Source organism: Stegostoma tigrinum, chromosome 19 (genome assembly GCF_030684315.1).
Source record: "Stegostoma tigrinum isolate sSteTig4 chromosome 19, sSteTig4.hap1, whole genome shotgun sequence".
NCBI classification, from domain to species: Eukaryota; Metazoa; Chordata; class Chondrichthyes; order Orectolobiformes; family Stegostomatidae; genus Stegostoma; species Stegostoma tigrinum.
The window spans coordinates 60,056,602-60,070,928 of record NC_081372.1 but is presented as its reverse complement, the minus strand read 5'-3'; the positions used below and the strand labels follow the sequence as shown (position 1 = coordinate 60,070,928).

The 14,327-nt window shown below is 42.0% G+C and overlaps 1 protein-coding gene across 2 annotated transcripts in view; it reads right to left on the bottom strand.

The window, feature by feature from the left end:
- Positions 1-812: 812 nt before the first annotated feature.
- The window catches only part of pigt (phosphatidylinositol glycan anchor biosynthesis, class T), a 36,684-nt gene continuing 23,169 nt past the window's right edge, over positions 813-14,327 (bottom strand). The window contains exons 9-12 of one of the 2 annotated variants that reach the window (XM_048549719.2): positions 10,829-11,029; positions 9,547-9,712; positions 5,882-5,965; positions 813-5,206 (exon numbers count right to left, since the gene is read on the bottom strand). In XM_048549719.2, the coding sequence (XP_048405676.1) occupies positions 4,957-5,206; positions 5,882-5,965; positions 9,547-9,712; positions 10,829-11,029 (701 nt within the window). In that variant the 3' untranslated portion in view covers positions 813-4,956. The remainder of the gene's footprint in view (positions 5,207-5,881; positions 5,966-9,546; positions 9,713-10,828; positions 11,030-14,327) is intronic. The other variant, XM_059652886.1, reaches the window with a different exon arrangement.

Below are 14,327 nucleotides of genomic sequence, written 5' to 3'. Positions count from 1 at the left end.
TGAAACGCGTTGCCAGCGGAGGTGGTAGACGCAGACACATTAACATCTTTTAAGATATATTTGGACAGGTACATGGATGGGCAGGGAGCAAATGGACACAGACCGTTAGAAAATAGATGGCGGGTTAGACAGAGGATCTTGATCGGCGCAGGCTTGGAGGGCCGAAGGGCCTGTTCCTGTGCTGTAATTTTCTTTGTTCTTTCTTTAGTAAAGAGATTCAATACTGTTCACAGTATTCCAGCTGCAATCTGACTAGCATTTTGTATAGTTTTGGCAAATATATTTTCAGAATAAACACAAAGAGAACTTGCTTGAGTAACTCAGCAGTCTTATGGTCCCTCTAGAAAGAAAACAGGATAGACCTTTCAAGTCCAGGGACCTTTCTTCAGAACCAATGACAGCAAGAAGGTATGTAGACTGATGATGGAGGTTGGGAAGGGAATAGTAAGTGGGTAAGTGAAGCCCAGAGACAGTGGACTGGGCGAACTGATTATTAAGTTTGGCAGTAAGCGAGCAGTATTGGACATTAAAGGATGTAATTGCTCCACATTGCCAACTATCCTGATAACCTTTGCTCGTCAAATTTTCAAAAACCTAACTGCACACAGTCAGATTTTTCTCTCCCACAATGAGAGGAAAGAAAAAGGCAGGGCATGTATTTATATGGTGCTTTTTATTATTTCAGGATATCCCAAAGTGTTTAACAACCAGTAAAATACAACTAAAGTGGAGTCACTGCTGAAATATAGGGAATGTGGCAGCCAAATGTACAGCACCGTACCACTAATTGCAATGCAACAGGAAGCAAATACCAGCCTTAAAATACAGAACTTTATTTAAAATGTACACAGGAGAAACTGTGTTGAAAGTCAGGAAACAATCATTTTGCCCAGGGAGTGGAAAAAGTCCACCTGAACAACTTGAAGTTTGGGGGTGAATAACAACATTAAAATAGCAGTAAAACCCAGGAAATAGTACAGATACACACTATCGCAAAGCAACACACTTTAAAACACTGGAAACGGTAAGTTACTACAAACAGCTAGTTCATAGAATTTAAAGCTTTATTGAAGAATGTAACACGGTATTAGAGCAATACAGTGTAGAAGAGACCTGCCACAAAGAAAACACCATACAGACTCTAGCAAACTATACAGGTGTATTAGTTAAAAACAATCCTTGAATGCAAGAATGTAAGCTTAAAGAACTATAGATTACAAGCAGTATTGGCGTACTACAGATTTAAAATAGTTTTACAACATTAACAATAAGAGCATTGAGAATTAATGGAAAGAGAGATAATACTTCCTCCGAGATTTGAGTTCAGGTACAAACAATACAGATCACACAAGGCTGCATTCCTTAGAGGCACTGCCTCAAAATTAAACACTGAAGCTGAGCAAGTTAATACGTGATGCATTCAGTAGTGGGAAACTGTGAATGTGAAGCCTTCAAAATCAAAACTCATCACAGACAGAATTGTTGCTGGATTTTATTGTAAACAAAACTTTGTTAGATTCCTGTAGGCCAAAGAAGATTTAACTTTGGAGAAAGCTATTTAAATTGGGCTGGAAGCAGAAACCAGGAAATCTCCCAGGCAGATCCTCAGACAAAAAGTCCAACATAACTTTAAGAGGGCAAAAGAATAGCTTGTTCATTGATGGACATCCAGAAGATTAAGTGGCTTCCAGGCGATGTTGTCAGTCAATTATCGTGTTAACAGGAAAAGTATTTGAGAGTTTTTCAGGATAATTGCTTGATGGGCCATTGACAAGATCTAAAGGAACAACATCCTCTGCAAAGGGCACTCAAGAGATAAACGATCCTTCCAGGGAGAAATGATCCATGGATCAAAAGTACAGTGAATAACCCTCAATTGGAAACCTAACATTCTCCTGAGCCTGACTAGCTTGGGAAAACTGTAAAACCACCTGCATCTGTGAATTCAGACACTTTGGGGAGATGGGGTATTGGTGCATGTTAAACCATTTATATACATGACTGTATAATAGTTAACAATGGGGTAAACTTTGGGGTGGAGATGTCATCTAAGGTGCTGAAGGAGTTATTTGCTCATGCCCACATTCTCCACTTGATTTTTATTTTCTGCGCTACGCTGAGCTCCACTCATTCTGGTGATCTCTCAGTTTTTGGGTGGAAATACATGAGGCCTCTGCAGGTAATTGTAGAGAACAGATTTATTCTATACAGCTCCTGACAGCCTTAGTAATTACTCCTGATTTGCAACACCAGTTGTACCAGCTAGTTAACTGTGAAAAGTACTACTTCTGTAAAGGCTCCTCAATAGTCTACCTTCTGCCAATGATAAACAGGCCCCGGACACAAAATATACAAATAAAGGTTTGTGGCAGCAAACTATCTTTAAAAGCCCCTTATCCTATACCACATACTATCGGAAATGGCAGTTACATTAAGATGCTAACAGTGACAGTGGTGCAGATTAAAATTCAATGCCCAATACCACAATACTTTTGGACTAACACCCCCATCATTGTCAGAGGCAAAAAATACTGTCAGCAAAATGCAAGGCACAGAAGCAAGCCATTGGCACATCAAGTCTGCAGTTTCTGAGACAGATTGAGTGGAAACAGCAACAGGGGCTAAAAACCAGAACTTCTGGGGAAACTGAATCAGCTTTAAATCATATTAAAATAACTTGGAAATGCTGAAGGCTAGACCCCAAAGCTGAGAACAAGCAAATTTACAATTATTGCAGCCATTTCTGTTCTTGCATTTAACATGGCCTGGATGCAACAAAGATTCTGTAGATGTGTAATGTTTTTGATGATGACCGCTTGGAATTTGAGTTGGTTATGCACTGCTCAACAGGACTAACCTCTAAGGAAGGGAATGAAATACTTCATAAGGAAAACATTGTCCTTAAGGACTTCTCCATTGAGTTTACTGATCTGTGCTAAGTAGATTGCTGAGTTTAAGATATGCAGTTTATAAATGTCCACAACTTTCCTGTTCATGTTTATAATGTTGATTCTGGGTTTCAGTGACAAGGAAAGCACCCAACATAGTATTTTAGTGCTTATTTTGTTTGACAGGTACAGTAAAAATTCTTATTTAAACCTATTACCCATCGACCACAGCTTGCAAGCCCTGCTGCTCTCTCTAGCCGTACATTCTGTAGTGAATTTTTTACTTTAAAAAAACATAAAACGTAAGCTGCTGCTGTTGTATATTGCATTCCTGGAAGGACCATCTTTCTGAACCATATTACACTTTTAAAAGAAATCAATCCTGACATTTTGCTTAGGTTTTCACAACGGTTGATGCTCATTTAGGAAGTGATTCACTTTGAACTCATAATCCCAAAGGACTATAATTATCCATTTGGCTCCTCTCAATTTGCGTATCTCGCAGTAATTTTCACAGGCAGTTTACTAATGATAGTGGTCGCCATAAAACTTGATGGCCTTAATAAAAGAAACTCTCAGATATAAACAGAAGCAGGAGCAGCAAGTGGATGAGGGCAGACAAATTTTATTTATGCATTAACTCATCATAATGAAGAGTTTTTAGGGATACACGTGTGCCTGTTGATGACATTCATTTCATTTCCAGTTGCTCACCATAGAACAAAAGAAACTTAATGAGAGAAATTACAGTACCTTCAATGAGAGATTATAACCTTTCCTGCAGAACTGTAATACATATCAGATCTCAACAACCACTATTTTAAAGATAAAATTTCACATCATTCCAGGACTTACATCATTGTAGTTTGAAAATAGGGGCCTGAGACTAGAAAAATGGAGATTGAATTCCTTGGAACAAGAGACTGGGCCTGGAGAATGCGTTCCTCACCAGGAGCTTGTTGATGGGCATGGAGACAGTTGTTTAGAGCCAAAGAAATGAAGTCTGGAGTCCATCACAAGATGCAAGAAGTGATTAGAAAGGATAAGGATTGGGAATTGAAGGTGAGTTTTGTAAAAGTCATTTATAAAGATATATAATGCAAGAAGCTGTGGTCTCAGTACTGAAGTTGGTGTAGTTCAGAGCTAAAAGTCAGGGTTATAGACTGGAATGGGAGCCATGCTCCAGGTGGAGATTGGACAGTGAAATGGAGCTTTAGATATGCTACTCAACAAATGGGAAATTCAAGCTTGTTAACCTTTTCAGGAGGTTGGTATCAGTAAAAGAATTCAATCCAATCTCAAAAATTTTGTCATTGTCATAGTCATTTTTTTTAAAAAGGACTCACCGAAGGCAACTGTTGCTTTAAGATGAATGCCTGCTGCAAGTTCACTGTATTGAGATAGAGAGGCCAAAGCCCTCTCTTACAGTGTGATTGACCAAACGGCTCTGTGAAGGTGTTTGCTGTCAGGATGCCCAGTCATTAATTCAAATCAGATGCAGGCCAATAGGACAAAACAGCAGGGCTAGCAGCAAGGGGACAACGTTGGGCAGGAAATGACGGGTCAAGATTTATTACACACCAGTGACATTCATTTGTAAACGTGACTCATAAAATGAATGAATGGAGTTAAGATGGTTGGTACATACAAGAGATTTAAGCCTTTTAACATAACACAGATTAATGTCACTCCCAGCAATACAAGTACACCACACATCCCAGCTTACCACTGTGCAGTGGCTTTTGCTTTCCCTGTCACCAGACAAAAAGGTAATTCTGTCCTTCACCCACATACTTCTAATCTTCAACAGGCTTCGCCTACACTTTATAACAAACAGGCCAACCTGTTTTATACAGTAGGTTGCACAGCATGTCAAAGATTTCCAGATCCCAGTCCGCAAGTTCAGGAAACATCAAGTCGGGCTGGAGTGGATCATCAGCTCTTAATTCATCCAAACTTAAAAGACCAGTAAAAAAAACCACCATTAAAAGACAGTCACCCAGCTCAGGAGCAGACACTAGTTTGGTCGTGGGTTTCTCCAGGCCCCGAAACAGCAAGCACAACAATTTCAGATGGGTGGGACTCCGCGCAATCTGCGAATCACATTAGCAATCTTCTTTGCTACCCCACCACTGGGTTCCACGATCTGGAAGGTCCTTGTGAGGAGATTGTAGAAGGAGCCATAGCCAACTGCCACCACAGTGCAGGTGAGGCAGATGACATTGTAGGGCATGCTGAAATCAGGTGTGGGCAAATTCACCAGCAAGGCCTCAGTGTACAGCCTGACAAAGTAAACTGAGGCGTCGACAGATGGAAACCTGAAACAAAAATAGACTTTTCACAGATGATAAGAAACGGTTCTTCCAAAACTAACAGTCTACAAATGATGCTCTACATTATTTCCAGATTTTCTCTATTGTTTATGTAAAAGTATAAACCAATTCTGGACAGTTGTAGAAACAAAGGAAATCTGATGGTGAGTCTTCTCACTCCAGATGTTTTTTGTAACTATAAATGAAAAACTATCTTTAAAAGAAAATAAGGAACAAAGCCAGTGTGTCACCAGCAAGGCCAGCTCTCAGTATCCATTCCAAATTCCTCTTGACTTGAAAGGTTTATTTGGCCATTTTCAAAGGGCAGCTAAGAGTCAACCACATCGCTGTAGATCTGGAGTCACACGTAGGCCAGATTGAGTAAGGACCGAGTGAAACAGGTGGGTTTTTACTATCACTGACGATAGCTTCATGGTCAGTCAGGAGCGTTTCTATTAAAGGCTAATCAGCTCTGTGACATGCTGTCAAATTCACCAAACGCCCACAGCAAACATCCCTCTCCACCAGGGCTCACAGCAATGTGTTATTGTTTTTCCAACATTCAACCGTGCTTTGAATTTTTTTTTAGAAAAAGCCCCACATATCTCACAAGATCTCAGTTGAAAACTGGAAAGAAGCAAACATTAGGATCATAAAATGATGTGAATCCCTTATACTTACAGCCTGGTGAGAAGAGGTGTGACCTCAGTGGTGTTCATTTCCACATTTATTCTGCTCGGCACCATAGCACTCAGTACAGAGGAGCTACAAAAAAAAAGCCAGTAAGGAAAAAGCCAAACACAGCACTGAGAGTCTGCGCAGCGTCTTATTTAACTGCTACCCTGACATGTCCCTTTAAAATTACTGTTTGAGTATTCCTGGAGAAGTAATTTTATCTGCATTCACACCATCCCAGTTAAAAGTGAGTAAATCAGTTGCAAATTTCAGCCTCTAGCTGAGGACAATGAGACAGAATGCTCAGTTGTCTTTCTTTTCAACATTTTTATCTGTAACACTGTGCATAGGGTTACACATAGAATACAACAAACAGAAGCTAGGCATGAGACTTCTAATCATTCCTCAAAAGAGAGCACATGTACCTTGCTAGTTGGAGGACACACTGCTGTGTAACAACTGGATCACATATTGTCAAGGGCCTTACTCAATTGCATTTTTATTGCAAGTACTCAAGAATTAATTCTGACTCGATATTAGAAAACAAGGGACAAAACTGTACAATTCAGAGAAAAAAAATGCCTTTTAGTCCACATGGATTTCTGTCATTCCTAAAACAGGTGGACATTGATTCTTTTTATTTGGCAGCCCTGGAAGGAATCCATCAGACTTGACTCAACTGCAGGCAATTCTGTGCTTTGGCAGTATTGAGCAGGTTTTCCTGGGGTTTAGAAATAATGTGGCAGGAATCCTAAAGATTGGAAACATACAGAAGGAGGTTAAGGGAAAGCCTGAAGCTTAGCAGAACTGGAAGGGATGACTGAAACAAGGCTCCTTCCAACCAAGGATCTCTAACATCTAGAAGGACAAAGGCAGACTTATGTGAAACATCAACTGCAAATCATACACCACACCAACTGGTAACTGCAACGCCATTCTTTGTAAGTCACTGCATCAATATCCCAAACTCTCTTGCTAGCAGAACCCAATGAGCTGCAGTAGTTCAAGGATGTGGCACACTATCATCTTTGCAAGGGCAACGAGGGATGAACAACAAATGCTGGCTTTACCAAAACTGCATGAGAGAACATTTTAAAAAAAGGCAAGTTTTGACTACTGGTACCTTCTGGATTCTGGCAGTATCAAAGGTAGTGAGCAGCACTTGCAGAAAAACACACATTCAGGCTGGTAAATATCTTTGCAAATTTTAAATTTGAGATTTTGCAATTAGCTTCTGCACATGTCGACATTGCTCTGTCTCTATCTCTCTTGCTTACATACATATATCATTAATTAGAAGGCTTGTGTTTTCTAATTATCTACAGAGTGCAGGTGAAGGTAAATAAAGTCTGTTTGCCTGAGAAGCTGACAAAACTCAGTTCATATAAAAGCTCGATGCTGGAGGTCTGAAATAAAAACAGGAAGTGTTGTAGAAACTCAGCAGGTCTGGCAACATCTGTGCAGAGAGAAACAGAGTAAACATTCTGAGACAGATACGACTGTTCTTCCATTTTATTTGCTTTAGCTACCCTGTTCATTTTTACTTTTTATTTTATTTTGAAAGGAATGGACTCAAGTTTTACAGCCAACCTTTGAGCATCAGGGCGGATGTACGCAGTCTGCCTCCTCCAGATTTAGTTGACTGCAGAACTGTCAGCTGGGGGAATGAGCACTCAACAAGGCGTCAAGCAGTGTTTGCTAACTACATATTAAGCAGGCAGCCTTTCTATTGTTAATGGAAGTCTGTCCCTCCTAAAGGGAAGCTCACTGAATTATAGAAGACTGCTACAGGATTTTATTGCAAGGAAGTGGAACACCCAATACAGGGGGCTCCATGTACATTGATGTGAAACTTAATGACAGAAATGAAAACAGAAGACACACCATGGTTCTGCAAAAAGCCCCTCAAGGATCTGTGTGTACCTAAGCAACATGAACAGCAGTTATTGAGGGAAGCAGCTCAAAATCACTTTCTCAAGGAACTATCCTATGAAAAAAAATTTTAAAGGACTTTCTGCTGAAGGGTTTGGAGACAGGTAGCTAGAGAGGTCAGTTACTAGCGTCGGACCCCATCACTCGCGCAGCAAAATGTTTAATTATAAAATCAAAGAATTGTTACATCACAAGAGACCATTCAACCCAGTGTCCCACGCTGGTTCCTTTCAAGAGGAGCTCAGCTGGTCTCACTCCCAGGCCACCTTCACATAACCATGCAAACTTTCTCTTTTCAACTGTCTATCCAATACTTATGAAATGACCACAAATTGATTGTCAAGGTCAGTGAATGCACCTTAACACAGGATAGCACAAGAATAGGGTCTTCAGCCCACGATGTTTCGCAGAACATGACGCCAGAGTAAACTAATCCCTTCTGCCTGACCTTAGACCATGTCCCTCAATTCCTCACATACTCACGTCTAGGCCAAAAGCCCCTTAAATGACCCCACTGTTTATCTCTCCAGCAACACATTCCAGACTTTTACCACTCTGTATAAATAAAACTTGCCCCTTTGAACTCCCCCCCACCACCCGTCATCTTAAATGCTTGCCCACTAACATTAGGCACTTCAACTCTAGGAAAAAGACTCTGACCAACAACCATAACTAAGCATCTTGAAATTTTATAGGCTTCTATCAAGTCTCCCCTTAGCCTCTGCTGCTCCAGAGAAAACAACCCGAGTTTTTCTAGCATCTCCTTATAACTCATACCTTCTAATCCAGCAGCTTCTGACAAGATGGCAGCAGAGAAGGATGCTCCATGCAGAACTCCTCTGCTCCACCTGTTTTTTTGTTCCTTCTTTTCTCCTCTCACTTTTTAGCAATCCCGGAGTGGGGTGAGGGGGTAAACACGGGCTGTGGGGCAGGGCGAGGGGGAGCCCGGAGTCCCGGGGCAGGGCGAGGGGGAGCCCGGAGTCCCGGGGCAGGGCGAGGGGGAGCCCGGAGTCCCGGGGCAGGGCGAGGGGGAGCCCGGAGTCCCGGGGCAGGGCGAGGGGGAGCCCGGAGTCCCGGGGCAGGGCGAGGGGGAGCCCGGAGTCCCGGGGCAGGGCGAGGGGGAGCCCGGAGTCCCGGGGCAGGGCGAGGGGGAGCCCGGAGTCCCGGGGCAGGGCGAGGGGGAGCCCGGAGTCCCGGGGCAGGGCGAGGGGGAGCCCGGAGTCCCGGGGCAGGGCGAGGGGGAGCCCGGAGTCCCGGGGCAGGGGGGAGCCCGGAGTCCTGGGGCAGGGGGGAGCCCGGAGTCCTGGGGCAGGGCGAGGGGGAGCCCGGGGCAGTCCCAGAACAACCTTTTCACTGTACTCCTTTACTGGGGAACATGTGACAATGAAGGATATTCTATTTTATACATCCTGGTGAATCCTCTCCAAAGCCTCCACATCCTCCTTGTAATGTGGTGACCAGAATTGAACGCAACACTCTTAAGTGTGGCCTATAAGCTGCAACATGAAATCCTGGCTCTTATACTCATTGTCCCAACCAATGAAGGCAAGTTTGCCATATGTTTTCACACAGTCTCACACTTCCCCTCATTGAACATTAAACCCCAGAGGTTGTGCATTTCATTTTTCCCAATTAGTTTCTTTCCCTTCTTTTGTTTCCAAGATAGAAATTGAAATTACACCCTGAACACAAAGTGAGCTGAACAATATCCAGATTTTGCTGTATTTCTACCTCCTTACCCCACATAGAAGCCATGGTTGGGATCAGGGGGGTACTCGGTCCACTTCAACAGTGCTCTCTCAAACTCAATGCCGATCTTCGTGACAGATTTAGCAGGCAGCTGAATCAGCATTTCCAATAGGTGAGGGCATTCTCGGTCTTTGGCTGGCTGATAATGGATATAACCTGTTATCAAAAAAGACAGGGAATGAGGAGTTGTTAAGGTGCAGCCAATTGCTTATAATATTGTTTATTATGAAAACAGTAGTACAGTATCATAATGTAGCAGCTTAGGGAATGGGTAATAATTTCTGTTTTTCCAGTAACAATCAATCGCAAGAAAGATTGTTTACTATATTCTTGAAACTAAGGTTGGAGAAAGGGAAATTTTAACATTTATCCCTTGGGCAATAAATACATAAATCAGATCAGTCAAATCTCTTCTCGGAAAGGCAAAGTGATTAGCCTTAAAATATAGGCACCATGTATGCACAGATGCTGCCCACTGTGTCAACTGGTCAGGTCGCAGGAAGCGTCTGCACATAATGACAACTTTGCCATGTTCCACGCACATAATTCTGCTGACAAGTTGTCATACAGACAAGGCATGAGGGAGGCCGGCACTGGGAGTGGGTAACGGAGAGGGAATGTTTAAAAACTTGCCCCATGTTATCCTCCTGGAATTCAAAGTCAAAAATCTGATGAGAACAATAAACAGCAGCAATCAGTAGGGAGCAGAGGAAAACTTATTGAGTGTTTAAGAGCCAAGAAGCTAAGTATGATGGGGAAGTATCAAATGGCATAGATTAGGCAAGCTCAAATCACCTTTTCAAAGTAATTTCATAGGGGGGTAAATAGAAATTAGTAAAAAATAATTTGCTATATTCATTATGATAAATCTATTAATGGGACAGTTAGAATGGTCTATTAGATAGGAGAACAAAGGCAGAACTTTTGTGAGAATCAAAAACACACAAAGCTATATCAGAAGAAGTACTGCATTTTGAAAATTAATTTTACTGGGCTGAACACCTTTGTTCCCACCTCTTGTATTAACGGTCAAATGTATCTGAGCTACTGTCTACGATTCTATGATACTATTCCGCTGGTTGGCTCTTGGTGGAGTTCCAACCTCTTGTGGCTCTACAGCGCCATCTCAAGGTGGCACAAATTACAATTCTGAATACAGGTGGTGAGGAACAGACATTCACCCCATCCTGAGGAGGAAGAAAGATGGCTTGGAACAGTAAGAGAAACAGAAAGGACGGGATGAGAAAGCAGAGGTAAGCAAGCAGCTCTTACTTGGTTTATTCTCTTTGCCCTTGGTGGTAATGGTGAGTGTGTGGATGTAGAGTCGAAGGTACCAGGGCACAATCTCCATCAGCAGCACTGGGAATGCCCGGTATGGGTGGTTATTGTAGATCAGAGTGTTGATTTTACCTGTTTGGAGGCCAAAGCCACTCACATATCTCTTTGCATTAAATACAGGCACTTCAGGTATCGCTGCACCAACAGTGGAAAGAACAATCAAACAAATCATTGCATAAAAGCTGGAGAGCACTTGTTAATGTTTAGAACAACCCGAAAAAAAGCCTCATCTTATGCAGCTAATGCATATTGATTTAAAAGCAATAAAATTTCCTAATACCGCAACTATTAAAATATAGCATTCCAAATTCACCTCAAGCTTTAATCACTTAAATGTCCCCATTATGAAGTAATGGAGACTGTGGCTACCAGTCCAACACTTAGCATGTGGATCTCTGTCTGACTTTCTCCGGTCATTCTCTCTATATAAAGAAAAGTATCTCATTACCACTGGGGTGAAATTGAGAAATGAGAAACATATGGCTGAGGTTTCAGCACATCACACTGGATCATTTATTGTTAATGGTGATACACACTGGAATGGATTTTAGGGAGGCATCAACAGTTTTACCTGCTAACTGGGCAGCAAACAAGAAAGCTATATCACTCTCTATCGGTGTTAAATGCCTGTGTGGCACATAGGGAGGACCCAAGGGCAGGAATCCTGCCTACCATGAGCTGTTGGCCAATTATTTACCTGCAGCTACACCAGGCTGTGGCCAGAACACCGACTGGAGGCCCAATATCAAGGAACAACTCAGGCTACAGGTAAGGCTGCAAGGTACACAATAACACAGTGTTTAGCACTATTGACTCTGTGCCAGGGAGGGAGGTTTGATTCCTGCTTTGGGTGACTGTCTGTGTGGAATTTTCACAGTCTCTCCATGTCTTTATGGGTTTCCACTCGGTGTTCCGCTTTTCTCCCACAGTTCAAAGATATGTGGGTTAGGTGGATTGGCCATGATAAATGCAGGGTTCCGGGTGGGATACTCTTCGGAGGTTTGATGCAGACTCGTTGAATGAAATAGTTCATCCTATGGCTTGAAGTAACAGCAAGAGGGACTTTGTTTAGTGTGGCCAAGTTAAGGGGGTGTGATGTAGTATGTAATGTGGACTGAAATAATTGAAATGGAACTGATCAGTCTTCAGCTACACATTTTGATTACAGTTATGCATATTATTGTGAGAATGTATACAAGATGATGGAATTTAACCAAAATCGGTCATTGTTAAATTTGCCAGCTTGATCAACAATTAAGGAAGTCAAAATAGGGAAGGTTAATTTCCTTATGCAAGCAAGAGTTAAAATAGAAAATCAATACACGCTGTATTCTTAAGGGAAGATACATAAATAAAACAAACCAGAGCCTATAACTATAAGGTCAAGTATAGATCAGTTGTGACTGCAGGCACTCTAACGGTAGTAGTGTCTATGATTATCTCAATATGACCAGATGGATCTCATTCAGGTGAATTTTGAAACTCTCCCCCATCTCATAGGTTATAATTATGGTTGGGGGAACAGGGAACTTTGAAACACAGTCAATTCTGCTATAAAGATAGCAAGAGCTGCAGATGCTGGAGTCAAAGACACTACAGTGTGGAGCTGGAAGAACACAGCAGGCCAGGCAGCATCAGAAGAGCAGGAAAATTGACGTTTCGGGTCGGGACCCTTCTCCAGAAATCTGCTATAGTGCGCATTTATTCATCACGAATTGGCTTTAATGCAATTGACGAATTTAGACTGCTATTTGTAGGACACAAACTTTCCTTACCTGTATTGGCTATAATGTAATGCCGGCCCCATTAGTTTAAATGAGCAGCCATTGTGTAATTTTCTTATAATCCAAAATTGCACAAGAACAGAATTATTGTGTTATATCAGAACTGACTGTAGTGTGGCAACAACACACGGGGATGATGCTCATTCCATGTGGAATGCTAAGCTTCTTTGTAAGTTTAAATATGTTCATCATATTTACGGACCATCAAGTCTGAGCTTTCAGCACTCATTCTCCATTCAGGTTTTGGCATTTACATGTCAGGCAGTACGACATTCAAGTACTTGTGGCACAAAGAAAAACTAAGCTGTCGTATTTAGTGTGTGCACAGCTAAACTTCCTCAGTCCAATTTTCCTGTGCTTGTATTTAAGTTTCCCTAAGTTTCTGCATTTAACAGTATTACCATGTCCTAAATCTAAGGGTCAGTTTCAAGTTTTGGTTGTTACTAGAAAGATTAAGACTAAAATTCCTGTACAATCAGGCTTCCCAAGACCATGAGGAATAATAACAGTCGGGCATTTGGCCCCTCACCCCGCTTTACCACTCAATAGGCTCGTGGCTGATCTGACATCCCTCACATCCATTTTTGCCTATTCCCTATAATCCTTTATTCCCCTACTGATCAAGAACCTATCTATCTCAGCCTTACGTATATACAAGGACTCTGCCCCACAGCTCTCTGTGGCAAGGAGTTCGAAAGAATTACTATTCTCAGAGAAGAAATTCCTCCTCAACTTTGTCTTAAATTTGCACCCTTGTATTCTGAGACTATGCCCTCTGGTCCTAGACTCTCTCATGAGGGGAAACATCCCCATAGCATTTAGACCATTTAGACCCTTAGAATCCTGTATGTCTCATTAAGATCATCTCTCATTCTTCTAAACTCCAGTGAGTAGAGTCCCAATGAGTGTAGGTTTGATCATTAGACAATCCCTCAAGACGAAGGATCATCTTAATGAACTTTCTCTGAACTGTGTCCAATTAAATGATATTTTCTGTTAAAATATGGAGACCAAAACCGCTCTCTCTACTCTAGATGAGGTCTCACCAACATCTTTTACAGTTGTAGTTAGACGGTACTTTATCCTTCAACCCCCTTGAAGTAAAGGCCAACATTCCATTAATCTTCCTGATTGCCTGCTGCGCTTGTATTCTAGCTTTCTACATTTCAAGTCCAGTTAAGCTTCTGGTCAATGGCAACCCCCAGGATATTGATTGTAGGAAATCATTGCTTTGGGGTCAACAGTTGGACTGTCTCTTATTGGAGATGGTCATTATCTAGCATTTACGTGGTGTAAGCGTTATTTTCCAGCCCACATCTGGATACTGTCTGGGTCTTTTGCATTTGGACACTGACTGCTTCAACCCCTCATCTGACCTTATGATGGAGGAAAGGTCATTGATGAAGCAGCTGAAGATAGTACGGACTAGGGCACTACCCTAAGGAATTCCTGCAAAGGTGTCCCGGAGCTGAGATAACTAACATCCAAGAATTGCGACCATTTTCCTGTGTACCAGGTATGACTCCAACCAGTGGAGAGGTTTCTCCTCTGTTTGTTCGTACAGCAAGTTGGAAGATGCTGCACTTAACCTCACTAATATCTGCCAAAAATCAAATGGGGTAAATGGAACATTTCCAATATGAGGAATC